The following is a 14,402-nucleotide window of genomic DNA, read 5'->3' on the forward strand; positions in this document are numbered from 1 at the left end:
AGCATCCTTTATCCCAGTTGAGACGTTAGTCCAAGAAGAAGAAGAAGAAAATATTCTTTTAAAAATGTCTCCATGTATTCCTTCAGACTCAAGATGCTTCCACAAAATTTTTCTAAGAATTCTTTTGGAAAAGGATTTTTTTTTTAATCTCAAGAGATTCTGTTCTGGAATACACGAGGGATTCCTTAAGAATTTCTTTTGGTACTTCTCGTAGAATTTCTTTAGAAAATCCTCCTTTGATTTCTTCAGGAATCGATTCCTTCAGATACTCCTCCAAAAACTCTTCAAAGATTTCTTCTAGGAATTTCTATAAAAATTCGAATAGCGTTTTCTTAAAACATCTTTCAGAAACGCCTTCGGAAATTCGGATACTGATTCCTTCAGATCTTCCTTCAAAACATTTTCAAAGAATTCATCTAGAAGTTTCTACAGAAGTTTGCCCAGGAAATCATTGAAAAATACCTTCATAAATTTATTTAGAAATTCCTCCATTCTGAAATTTATCTATGAGATTCTTTTAAAAATATCTTAAAACAATTCTTCAGTATTCATAGAAATACTTCAGAGTTTTTTCAAGAAAATTCCAAATTCATCCTAGAACTGTTTAAGAAATTCCTCCAGGAATTTCTGAAGAGATTAATCTACAGATTTCTCCGAACATTTCTTGGAGAATTTCATAAGAAAAGCTTCCATGGTTTTCTTTTCTGAAATTCCATCATTTTTTTAGAAAATTCTACAGAAATACCCCAAAGAAGTTTTCAGGAAGATTTCCAGGATTTTTTGTATGAAAATTCCGCTAGAAATTCCATCAGATTGGATTATTTTGAAAATCTTTCTGGTGCTTTGGAAATGCATCCAGAAATTTGACCACAGATCGTTTAAGAAAATCCTCCATAGATTTTTTTAATGGATTACTTCTGCAATTCATTTGGCAGATCTTCAGAAAATCTTCCAGGTATTCTTTAAGAAACTCTTACTGGATTCATTTAGAAATTTCTTACAGAATTTTGTCTCAATTTTTTCCCGAAAATTCTTTTAAAATATCCATAGAATTCTGAAAAAAAAATCATCTAGAGATTCTTTTATAAAACATTCTAGATACTTCCCCAGATTTTTTTTCCTGAGAATTCTTTTGGAAAGGGATTTTTTAAGTTTTTTTTATTATATTTCAAGAGATTCTACTCTGGAAAACACTAGGGGTTTCCTAAACTGTTTCTTTAGGACTCCTCGGGCAATTTCTTCATACAATCGTCTTTTGATTTCTTTCTTAAAATACTCCTTCAAAACTTCTTTAAAAAGTTTTCTAGAGATTTTGGTAAAATTCGAAAAGGTGTTTCTTCAGCATTTTTTCCAGAAATTGCAGGACATGATTCCCTCTGATATTTCTCTAAAAAATCTTTAAAGAACTCCTCTATAAATTTCTAAAAAAAATTGAAATAGGGATTTTTTTAGAAATTCGTTAAGAAATCCATTCAGAAATCCCTTCTAAAATTTATTTAAAACTTCCTCCAGCGATTGCTTTTGATTTTTTCCACAGATTCTTTCAGAAATATTTTCAACCACTTCTTCAGTATTCCAAGAAGTACTTCAAGACTTTCAGCAGGAAATTTTTCTATTTTTTTTTCTATTGATTTTGTTAAGAAATTTTTGTAGGGTTTTCTATAAAAAGCTCTAAAGATATTTCTTTGATATTTCTACAGACATTGCTTCCTGCAGACTCTGGATGGTTCCTCAAGTTTTAAACTAATTTTTTTTAGAGAGGGTTTTTTTTTCATATATTTCTAGATATTCTGTTCTGAAATACACCAGATTAATAGAATTTCATCAGAAAATCTATTCTACTAAATATTTCTTCAGATATGCCTTCAAATATTCTATGAAGAGTTCTTCTAGAGATTTCTACAAAAGTTCGATTAGAGTTTTGATAAACTGATTCCTTCCAGTAATCCTCCAAAAAAATCTTTAAAGAATTTCTCTAGAAATTTCTACTGAAATTTATTTAGAAATTCTTCAAGAAATTGCGTTTGAAATTTATCCAGAAATTCTTCCGGAAATATCTCCAAGAGCTTCTTCGAATTTTCAAGAAATGAATCAGAAATTTCAGCAGGGTTTTCTTCAAAAGAAATCTATGGGATTTATTTTGAATTTCATCTAGGGCTTGCTATTCAAAGTTCTCCAGATATTGCCACATACATTGCTTCAACAAGTTATTCAGAAATATCTACCAGGATTCTTCCAAGAATTGCTCCAGCGGTTCCTTCAGAGATTTTCCCAGTAGTTTCTCAGGGGCTTCCGAGTGGTTTTTTAAGTTTATTTTGTGCAATTTTATGATGAGCACCATTTCGGTGCATTTTTATTTACAAAAGAACTATCGTTCAGATTAATTTAATATTTTTCAAAAAATAAAAGCAGAAATTTCACGTCAGTCAACTCGTTCAAAAGTTATGATTTTTTGGAAACTTTGTTGTACTACAATAACTTCGAAGGTTTATGTAACGAGTAGAAAGCTTGCATCCATTTGTTTTAATATGTTCATGATTTTACGACGCTGCCTAACGGTTTTATGACTCAACGGCATGATCCCATGACTCAGAATCATGATGTTTGAGAAATAAAAAAAATGGGTTTCTCGTAACGCCGCAGGCAACCGGTCTGTTTTATATGAAAAAGGTAAGAAATGTTTATGATAACCGTTACTAACGTCATGATATCATGACTCGAAGTCATATTATCATGAAATGGCACATTTTATGACTTCATGACCTTTTCATCGTGAATTCGGAACAGGTTTTCCCCGTGATATTGAGCCGAAGTATTTGAAATTAACAAGTGATTATGCATGTTTTTTATGTTTATGAAAGTTCGTTTCGTTTAATATTGAAACACCATGATAGGAATCGTGTTAATCAATTTGTGATCCCCTATCCAAACAAACAGAACCACTATGCCACCCGACCAGCCGGCCCGGGTCGGATGGAAACAGGTCGTACAGGATTAACGCGTTAAGTACTGTTACAAAACAATCCCACGAGTCATGACCAAATCGCGAGACCTACCACTCAACTAACCTGCCCCTGAATAAGTGTGGAGTGGAGTGGTTTTGATTTGGTCTGCATTAAATTTGACTGGAAGTGGGGGATTTCATGTTTGTTGTTGTTGTTGTGTTACGACGATAGTTTGCACACGAGAGGGCACTTCTGGGTCCGGTAATTATACGGTGATTATCATCGGCTTATAATATTGCTGCTGGCTCTAGAATGGAACTGGACGAACACCGGTGTGACAGGTGTGCGGTTCTCGGAATGTTTGTCCGGGCAGCTGGTCGGGAACTGATTTGAAATTTAATTAGTTCGAATTAATATTGACGAGTGAACTGTTTGACATTCAGAGGGATATATTTAATTCCCGGATAATGAATGCCACAGCACATTCCACCAAGACTCTTGTTGATCGGTTGTTGAGGTAGCTCTTAATTTATTTGTATTTTGGATTTCATCACAGGGTAATCAAAACGAATTTTCATATGTAACCGATCGCTTATTTAGCAAACCATGTCAGTACTACCGTATTGCAATAGAGATCAGAAAATGCCTGTAATATCAACAGCTGTCCCAAGTAACATGTTGATTGTCAATGAGCCTTAAAGTGGTTTTCAAAACCGTCATAAAACCTAATACCTTCTATTTTGGTTTTATGATTCTAAGAATCTCTTCTAGACTATTTGACTAAAAAATGGTACTTGAGGTACGTACGAATGCAAGAAAAGTTTCCAGAATAGTTCAGCAATTAATATACAACAAAAGAGTGAGAAACTATGCATGCAGGAGATTTTAGGGTGATATGATATTATTCCAATAAGACCACAAAACAATTGAATAGAGTTTCTTGGTTATGTTTTGTCAGGATTATTTTTTTAAACATCGGAAATACAGTTTAAAAATTTCAAAAATAAATCAATTTTTTTTTGAGTAAACGTTCAAGATTTCTGCATAAATGAAAAAAAAACCTGGTTACGCTAGAACAAACCCAGAAACCACAAATAAACCCATTTTCCAGCTACCACTTTCAAAATAATCATTATTAATTCATACAAACCACACACATCATCCGGTTTGATTTGAATTCCCCCACTCACTCGTAGTCAATGTTACATATGTAGGCAGCAAATGCTACTGCATGATTCAACACAAAATCCACCAAATCGAGCGTCTCCCATTAATTTAAGTTTCATTTTCGTTCCCACACACACACAGGACACGAAAAATGCACATTCCACCACGACCTGGAGCTGGACCACAAGCCATCGACCCGGGAGGATCTGCTGCCGTACATGTCCAAATCGTACCGGATGCTGCTGAGCAGCTTGGGAGAGGACCCCGAACGACAGGTGAGACCCATACATTCTAATCGTTGAACTTTGTTACAAAATTGTAGCGAATGTAAAACGTATAGTGATGCAACATGAAGTCAAATTAAAGATTTGGAAAATTTAGAACAATTTTTTTATAGTTCACAAAAAAAACTTAGCTAACAGATGTTGCAATAAAATATTACCTACCTTATCCTACAATCAACAGGGACTGCTCAAAACGCCAGAGCGAGCTGCCAAAGCGATGCTGTTCTTCACCAAAGGATACGACCAAAGCTTGGAAGGTAAGTGGAAATGGAATCCCAGTTTTCTCTGTCTCAATTCGAGTAAGCACGTTCACACGTCTTCCGGTTCCGGCCGACACAAATCGATTGTAAAATTTTCTTTGTCCCGTTGCTGTTGGAATGGAATGGGGGAGAGGAAGTAGCTTGTCCCCAAATCCCTTAGCATAGCACAAGGTTTGCTTCTGCAATATCTATGAGCTCTGTGGCTTCGTTGCTATGCATTTCGGGAGATGCATTATGAATCGAGGGGAAAGACCACGAGGGGAGGAATCGCTCTGCGAAATAGTCATAACGACACAAAGACACATTCTCTGGAGCGCTTCCTCGACTTTCTAATGGACACAATGGTAAAAAGGAAATCGTATTCCTTCGCTTGCAAAGCTACTAAGCTGAAGGAAAAAGTTAGCACTGCCCCCGAGGGATCGATGAATCGGAGATTTGCCATGGTGACAACATTGTTTTCGTCTGTGCAAAAAAGATGTTGTATGATTGGCATCACTTCTTAACAGGGACATCTACTTTGAGAAGCCACTGGGGCTGGTTTAGAGTTATATAATACAGGTTGGGCTTGATTATCTGGGTAGCATTTGTTTATGCTGTTTTGTTTTTTTTTGTATAATTAATTAACGTATTACTATTAAATAACGTCAGCCTAAATGATTGCTTCTTCCGTTTTTTTTTTCAAAAATATGACTACACGTTTTCGCAGAAAACACGAAAAACTTATAAAATCATAATATATGGCACTGCATGATATCATGACTACGAGTCATGATATCATGACGCCAACGATGAGGATCATCAATATTTCTCACTCTTTTTATAAAAAAAATAGTCCTGGTTACGACAATTCCACTTTCATTTATCTGACATCATGACTCTGAGTCATGGAATCGTGCCGGTGGATCACCCAAGCAGCACCTGCAACATCATCTAAAATGTGGCTTTCAAGGCATTGCTCTAAATGAGTTGCACTGAAAGCACACGTAACTTCCACCTTGTCAATTGAGGTGCATTTAAACTCCGAATTTCGTGAAGTTTTGGTTTTTTTTTCATATAAATCACCAAATACCTCGTGTTTCACATCGATTCGTTGAGGCGGAGCTTACATATTCCTCACAAGTGATGAAACAGTCAGCTTGCATTAAATGTGCTATGTTACAGTCATGTAACATTTAACCCTGGTTTGTTTGTTCAGATTATGTTCCAAAAGTGTTGTGAAAAACTTGCGCGTCTTTTTCATTTTAACAGTTCCCTTACTTGTGAGAAATAAGGTGCAATGAAGAAACAAGTAACTTCAGTAGTTTTTATGGTGTGTTGAGCAGCAATTCCCTCACAGAGCGTTTGATGTAGTATGTAAGATGAGTAGTTAATACTCCTGGTGTCCATGGTTCGCGTCTTATGGCACAAATTTCCCAAATGATGGAGAACGTGTCTCTGGAGCCGACCTACTGATGGTTCGCGTCTGGCCAAAATCTTTTTTCCATATTTTCATTATTCCTTCTCATTCAAGTTGCAAAACTATTCAGAATTTTCCTTTTAAAAATGAGGCTCATGATTTCATAAATTGGCGTCATGATTCTAGAGTGCATGCGGCATGATATTATGACTCAGTTTCCCACTTTTTGTCGATGAAATCAAAACCATAAATGACAAATACTAGTTTCATGAATAAGGTATATGCTTTCTAATATGTTAGTCATGATTCATATAATATGCGGCATGATTTAATGCCACATTTTGTCCTTTTCCTGTTCAAATATGGAAAACCTAATGTCGAGGTTATGTTTCGACAAAATGAGTCATGTTATCATGCCGTTTTTATGGAGTATATTCATAACATTAAAACACATATTTATCGCTAAATCAGGATTTGTATTGTCAGATTCTGGTTGCGGATTTTTACTGCTATAGTATGCTTCTTATCGATCTTTCACAGTTATTGATTGAAGGGTTGTTTTTGTCAACCATGTAATGAATTAGTACATTGTGTGGCACAAACAATGATGCAGGATAAAATTCCCCCTTCCGCATTGATTAAACCACATATTGTTCATTCCTTACAGCTTCTGGTTGAAGACGGTATTTTTTAACTCGCCGTACCCGGATTGGTGATCAAAATCCTTATCCATTGGACAGTGAAGAGGCTTCATCCAAAATAGCCTGAACGTTGGCAAAGATTTGGAATCCGTTGTCCGGTTTTATCCGGAATTAACAGTAATTCTTTCAGGAATTCCTGCTGGAGTTTCTTCTGAAAATCAACCATTACTTCCGGATCATACGCTGAATTTTCTCCGGGATTTTCTATTTGGATTCCTCCAATATATCTTCCTGGGCATCCTCCAGGAGTTGAGAATCGTCTAGTCGTTTTTTTCTGGGTATTTTGAGAATTCTTTCTAGAAATACTCTAGGTATCAATAGATTGGCTCCAGAGGCTCGTTCTACTCTAAATCCTCCGAAGTGTAAATCCTCAAGAAGTTTCTACTGGAAATCATCCATAAAATCCTTGGTGGAGCCAAGGGCGTAGCCAGCTTTTCGGTCAGGGGGGGCAAGCACCCTAAGCAAAATTGTTTCTACTAGATTTTATATTTAAACGCAATACGATGAAATTGATTATGATAACATTATATTCTAAAAGCATTATTTAACTCTTCAGCAGTCACTCTGTTATGTTTTGTACAATACGTTAAAAAAGCTCGCCTGATCTTCAAAAATCAACGTGGTTCTGGTAACGGTTACCAATTTCTGGAAGATTGGGGTTTTTTTACTCGTGCATTATTTTGCTCTGATTTTTGTTGTTGTTAATGTCTACATAACATTCGTGAGAAATTATAGCTCAACTCTTTTGGGAATTACAAACTTTTTTGAGAACTAACCTAGAATTTCCTGACTCCTGTATGAGTCATTTTTTAATTATCTTCCAATACAATTTGCTGGAGGAATTCTTCTTGAAATAATAAAAAATAAAATCATCAGGTAATCCTGGAGAAGTTCTTGGGTACATCCCTGAGAAGATGATAGAAGGATTTCGGAAATTTCCAAAGGAATCCTGAATGATTTAAAAAAAAACTCGAAAGGAATTTCTGAAGAAATCATTTGAGGAATTCCCGGAGCAATCCCTGGAAGACTTCCTGGATAAATCCCTGAAGAAACATCTGGATGAATCCCTGTTGCAATTTCTACAGGAATGCCTGGAGGATGCCCTGTGTAATCCCTGGAGGAATTCCCGGAGGAATCTCAGGTAGAATTTCTAAAAGTATTCCTGGAGGAATCCCTGTACAAATTATGAGACGAATGTCTAGAGAAATATCTGAAGAGATATCCAAGCTTGCTATTTGATGAAAACATTCGCGAAATGATGCGATTTGCTTTCGACAACGAATACGTTTTCTCCCATCCTCGCTTTATTCAATCAACCTCCCATACGAGTAGCACACGAACGGACTCAACACTGATCAGCATAGTTGACTCTTCCTTTTCGCCATTGAGCCGTTGCGTTCTAGCCAAGCATCTCTTTTCATCGCTTTCGATGCTTTTCGACAGCTTATCGCGAAGCATCGTTGGCTGGAAGCTTTATTAGTATGGTATCGGTACATGCGAATGTAGCTTCTGTGTGCGTGTCGAGCGTTCGTGCCGTAGCTTCGCAAACCAACCTATTCGGTATGGTTCGGCTGTTCGGGCGAGCGTGTGGCGGCACAGTCAGATGTGTGCAAAATCGTTTGTGATTTACATCATGTTCGTTTTGCCACCTCTTTGCTGCTGGTCATCGTTGATCAGTGCACAGTTCAATCGCACGCGATAAATATACAGTTGATGAGTTGTGATGAGCACTAGTGAGGTGATAATTTGCATCATTGTCCTTATCCATTGTTGAATCCTGGAGGAGAATGTATCCAAAATAGCCTGCTCGTCAGAAGAGGCTTGGGATTCGTTATCCGGGTTTGTCCGGAATCCTAGGACTTCCATAATCACAGTAATTTCTCCCAGAGATTCTTCTCGGAGCTTCCAGGGAATTCTTCCAGGAGTTTTTTTTTTTGGGTAATTTCTTCTGGGCTACCTTTCAGATCTCTTCATAGAATTCTTCTCGAAAATATTCGCCTTTTTGAGAAAGACTTCGACAGAAAAGTAACTCAATGGGGTTTTTCTCTTTTCCAAATTTTCAGTTAAAAAATAAATAAATTTTCAAAAGGCTACGAATGCTCTATGAAATTTCTGGTATCCCCAGGAAACGTTTTGTTTTAACATACACCGTTCCAATAAGTTCTCATACAAAATCAAATTGATTTCATTACACATATATAATTAGGATTATCAAAGTAAATATATTTATTAAAAGGCAAACTAACACTGATCAAATGCAGCATATGTTTTGGAATTTACTGTCCTTTATCCTTCTCTGTTGATCGCTTATGTGTCGTAAGTCCATTTCAGCTGGCACGCACGCCATTGCTTTGGTACATCGTCACGTTTTAACGAGTAATGGTTTAAAGTTGAAACAAATTGGGTTCCTGTCCTCACCATTGCTAGTAATAACTATGGCCAGAAGAGAAAAAATATGAGACTCTGTATTGGTGGAGAACGAAGCCATTTTATTTTGTACAAAATCAAACGTGAATCAAACAAAAATGTCCATTTACCTGTTTTAATGAGATATGTTGTGTTAAAGCAGCTTGGCTAAATCATATCTTGTTGATTCACAACATTCTCACTTTTAAAACGTACTTGTATTCCTATTGTGGTAAATTTTGTTCAAAATTTACGTTTTATGATGTTTATCTTTAATATAACGAACATTTTAAAGGAAATCAGCTCAAGTGAAGCTTACTAGCAAATTTCTTATCATATCATCACCAAAATTGTATTGTTTCAGCTTTAGTATATCCATTTGGTACAATGCTTGGGATATAAACTCAAAATTTAACCTTATGGACTCTATTTAGCTACCGTAGAATGAACAACTTTTCGGACATTTTTCTTACGTGCCGGAGCAAACGGGTTTCAGAAAACGGAAGTGTACTGCTAGGCTTGTAAAAACAAATAGAAAATTATGTTATTCTAAACCGTATGCTTTATTTAATCAGTATTATGTGGCCCTTCAATACATGCATTCATTTTGAAACACAGATGTGAAATAAAATTATATTGCCCAAATTTGTATTTTGTATGAGAACTTATTGGACACGGTGTATTTTTAAATTTACAGATTTTTGAATATGTTCGTGAGGCTTCTGACATATTGTTTGAATTTATTTTTTTATCCAGCTTCATTTCATTAGTTTCTAGGAATTCCAGTTGCTATAGCGATTATTTACCTAGGATTGCAAGATTGGATTCTTTCAATTGCATCTTCTGATTATTATTATTATTAATATTTATTAAAGACACTTTACCACTTATGTGGCATTGGTGTCTGTGCATCTTCTGAATATCTTTGGTTTTTCTCTGGGATTTCCCAAATACTTGGATTCCCCTAAGAATTCCTTTGAATCCTTCAAGAGTCCCTTCTGAAAATCCTCTAGGGATATTTTTAGGGATTCTTTATAGAAATCCTTCAGCAGTTCGTTTGCAAACCCTCAAGTAGTTTCTTCTGAGAATCATCCAGAAAATCCTTCTTGGAGCCCTCTTCTGCAACCTCACTGGTGTTCCTCGTTGGGGGGGAACTTTCCCAGATTTTTGTCTTGAAGTCTTCCATGAGTTTTTCCTGAAAATCCTGTAAGAGTTCCTTCTGGGAATGTTTTGAAAGTTTCATTTGCGAATCCTCCAAAAGTCCCCCCTGTAAATCGTCCAGTACCTGTTGGTAATCCATCACAAGTTTCTTGTTGGAACTCTTCAGAATTACTTTCTATGAATCTTTAAGGAGATTCTTTTTATAATCCTTTTGGAGTTTCTTTTTGAAATCTTATATGAGTTTCTTTTGGATATGCTGTAGAAGCTTCTGAAGAAATCTATTGAACAAATACATGAATCTGAAAAAAAACCAAACCAATTGTGTAACGACACTCAATTAAACTTAAACTGATCCTCTTTCATAACAGTAAAAATATCAAATAAAGGTTGTGATTGTCTCTTCCTGTTGAAACGTGTCAGGAATGGAAAATGTCACGGTAGTTCATGAAAAAAATGTCATGACATTTTTCTATTTACACCACATTCGGTGTAAATTTCTACTTGTAAGCATCACCAATTCATAATGTTGATTAGACATGGATAATCAGTGACGTCGCCGCTACTAGGTGCAGTGATATTAGAAAATAACGAAATGACATTTTTGTGACATTTTCCATCCCTGGTTGTGACTGCTTCTTCATTTCAAACTAAACCACCAATATCCTGCATGTAGCTGGAAATACAAACTCGATGTAAATCGAGTCACCACTAAGTTCCGGATTCCGTTGATGCAAAATGACAACTTTTTTTTTCAACTCTTCATCTGCTTTTTTTTCTAGGAAATTCTGCAGTGATTTCTCTTCCAATACCTTTCGGGTTTCCTCTAAGGAATTTGTCTGAGAATTACTCCAGGCGTTCCTTGATTTCTTCAGTAATTTTGTCAGGAATTACTCCAAGCACAATTCCAAGGACTGAAATTGCTCAAGAAGCTTTTACACTCTCAGAGTTCTTCCACGGATCCTTCTAGGAATGCATCCTATTCGCGGTAGGAAAATGGGGACGCGAACATTAAATGCGGAATCAGAAGTGCGCGATAACTTTCGTGGGAAAGTCGGTTTTCACGGTTAAGTAAACAATCAATGCGATGACGCGTTTACTCTATCGCGACCAAACTAATCATAATCGGAATGATGTGGAGTCGTGTATTTTCATATAACTAGTGGTAGTGGATCATATCACCTACCAAAGGTGGCTCCGAGATCCACGCCTCACCCTTCCCTACTAACAACTACTCCTTCCCGAGACAACTGTGAACGGTTATCTTTGCTTTGCTTTGGATCCTTCTAGGAATGCATCCCAGAGTTCTGCTAGGAATACCTTCAGGAATACTTTTAGGAATTCTCACAGGGATTCCATTTGTACTTCCTCCAGGGATTCCTCTAGGAGCCCTTCCAAAGATATCTCTAGGATTTTTCCTAGGGATCCCTCTTGGAATTCCTTTACGTCATCTTCTAAAAAACCTTGAAGTAAATTTCTAAAGAGAAGCATCTTTGAATTAGGTAATCTAATAATATATCAAAAGTTTTCCAAATGATTCTTCTTGCGACATTTTCAGAGATTATTCAAGATGTATCCTTAGGGATACATACATTTAGGAATTCCTAAAGAAGTTCATCTGGGATTCTTCTAAGAACTCCTACAATAGTTTCTTCAGGAATTCCTTTAAGGGTGCAGCTAGGAATTCCTCTAGGGATTCCCCGAGAGATACTTTTAGAATTTCTTCCAGTGATTCCTCTAGGAATTCCTTGGAGGCAGCTTTCGACTGAGGTATCTGGACACCTGGGATGATTTTCGGCGTGGCATTCGCAATTGCAATCAAACGATCAGATATTCTCCTTCATCCGACGTTTCGATGTGTACTACATCTTCTTCAGGGAATTAGAAGTGTTAATCGCTTTCGTTTTGAAAGGCTTTGTGAAAGCATAATCCGTTTGAAAAAACTATTTTAGAAAACGTTGGAATCGACTTCTTGAGCACTAGTTATGTTTTTGCCGAATTCGATTCCAACGTTTTTAAAATTATTTTTAGAACGGATTATGTTTCCACAAAGCCTTTTAAAACGAAAGCGATTAACGCTTCTTAGTCCCTGAAGAAGATGTAATGCACATCGAAACGTCGGATGAAGGAGATTATCTGATCGTTTGATTGCAATTGCGACTGCCACGCCGAAAATCATCCCAAGTGTCTAGGGATTCCTCAAGAGGTTTTCCTTGGAATTTCTGAAAAGATGCCTAAAGATGCTGCTCAAGGGATTCCTCTTCGTATTCATCCAGAGGTTTCGCTAGGCATTCCTCCAAAATTTCCCTTATGAAATTCTTGTGAGGGTTCTAACTCCTCCAGGGATTTTTTTTAGAAATTCCTCCAGGAGTTCCACCAGGGATTCCTCTAGGAATTCTTCTTGAGATTCTAATCGATATTTCTCTACAGATTCCTCAAGAACTTCAAAGGAGGTTTTTCGCTAAATTTCTTCTGGATCTCATTTAACTTGATATTTCACTAGATATTTCTCCAAGAATTCCTCCTATGATTCTTCCAGGAATCATAGGAGGAATTCTTGGAGAAATTCCTCCTATGATTCTTGAAGTTTAACTATAAATTCAGTGACCCCACAATTTATGAATCGGCAAAAATGACCACAGTTTATGGATCACTCATTTGATCAACATGGTGATTCATAAATAGTGTACAAAATTAAGGTGATTCATCGGTGTGGGGTCACTGTTGTTCTAAGGATTCCTTTCAGAACAATTAGTCTAGTTGTAGTCAAACACTGAACTGAGGCACCCATTATTAAACAGAAATTTAAAGCAATAAAACAACTTGTAAAGATTTCACAGATTATATTAGTTCTCGAACTAGATTCATCGAAATAGTATGCACCGCATTTCGCATTCTGATTGCTATTCTCGTTCTTCTGGTGGCGAAAAATATGGATTGCTTTTGTTTTGGAAGTTCGAGAGGATTTGGAGTGTGGAACGCAATTTTATTCATGAGGCAGAACTGAGCACTGAGCGAGCAACCTTCGAGTGGCTTGCACTCCTCCCATGGTAGTGGGTTATTAACATTCACTCAAGAGGGCAACTTTTTCCATCATTTAGTTGAAAGAGTACGAACGAAGCAAAAAAAAGAGGTTCAATTCTCACCTCTGTGCAGTGAGGAACAATCCAAACTTCCCCAAGGGAAAACTTTCCTCATTCTCTTTCTTGAAATGGAAAACTGGTGGCGCACAAGTCGTTTCCCATACCCCAGCAAAGTTGTTTCACAGAGCTTCAATTGGATTCGGGTACCCCTCTAAATTGATTTCGTTACCGAGGAATTGGTGTTTCTAGACGGAGACAAGCTCTACCTAGGATGTTAAAGTTTTACCACCGACAACGGCAACGTAGTTGCCGTCGGTTGGCGCCACCACCACCATCGAGAACGAAGCGGAAATCGATCGTCTGACTAACTAACTATCCCCTCATTGTCACATCCGCCACGTCCCCGGGCGGCAAAAGGACAAAGTGTAAATGTGCTGCTGATGGGGCTTCCGCTGGATGCCTTCGTCGTCGCTGTCGTAGTTGTCGTCGAACTTGTCTTGTATCATGAATATTGAGTCAGTCAATGGTGACATGGTTGATTGGAGATGGAGGTTCGAAAGCTCTTCAGGTGAATCGGGGATGCTCAACAGGTGCTGGTGAGTCGTTCACTCGACGATAGACTCGGAGGGGCGGCTAACTTGATTTCCGGTGAGAGGTTGCTAGGTTTTTCATTCTATTTTTAACGGTATAGCTTGATGAAATAGCAACGGAATCATGGGAGGAAAAAAGACCTGTCTGATAGGAAAAAATAACTAGAAATAGAAAGAACGGCGCCTGTGCTGTTATTTCTATGAATTAGTAATTCACACTTAGTAACGACTGTGCGTTATTTGACAGAACCACAATAGTCAGAAAACTGTTTACCACAAAGAGGTGTCGGAAAAATCTGAAAATCCCCTTACGTTCATGGACAGCCCCTACATGGATCCTGTCGTGTTCTGTTCCCCCTACTAGCCTTTCTTCGTTTTCGACTCATTCACCATCAGTCCGACCTTTACTGCT

General features: G+C 37.2%; 1 protein-coding gene across 3 annotated transcripts in view; it reads left to right on the forward strand.

Annotated features, from left to right (window-relative positions):
* Positions 1 to 14,402, forward strand: part of LOC115263514 (GTP cyclohydrolase 1) — a 77,220-nt gene that overhangs the window by 51,779 nt on the left and 11,039 nt on the right. For all 3 annotated transcript variants that reach the window (XM_029866756.2, XM_062854186.1, XM_062854187.1), the window contains 2 exons: positions 4,254 to 4,387; positions 4,578 to 4,653. In XM_029866756.2, coding sequence (XP_029722616.2) covers positions 4,254 to 4,387; positions 4,578 to 4,653 — 210 coding nt within the window. The remainder of the gene's footprint in view (positions 1 to 4,253; positions 4,388 to 4,577; positions 4,654 to 14,402) is intronic.

This window comes from Aedes albopictus, chromosome 2 (assembly GCF_035046485.1).
Source record: "Aedes albopictus strain Foshan chromosome 2, AalbF5, whole genome shotgun sequence".
Lineage (NCBI taxonomy): Eukaryota > Metazoa > Arthropoda > Insecta > Diptera > Culicidae > Aedes > Aedes albopictus.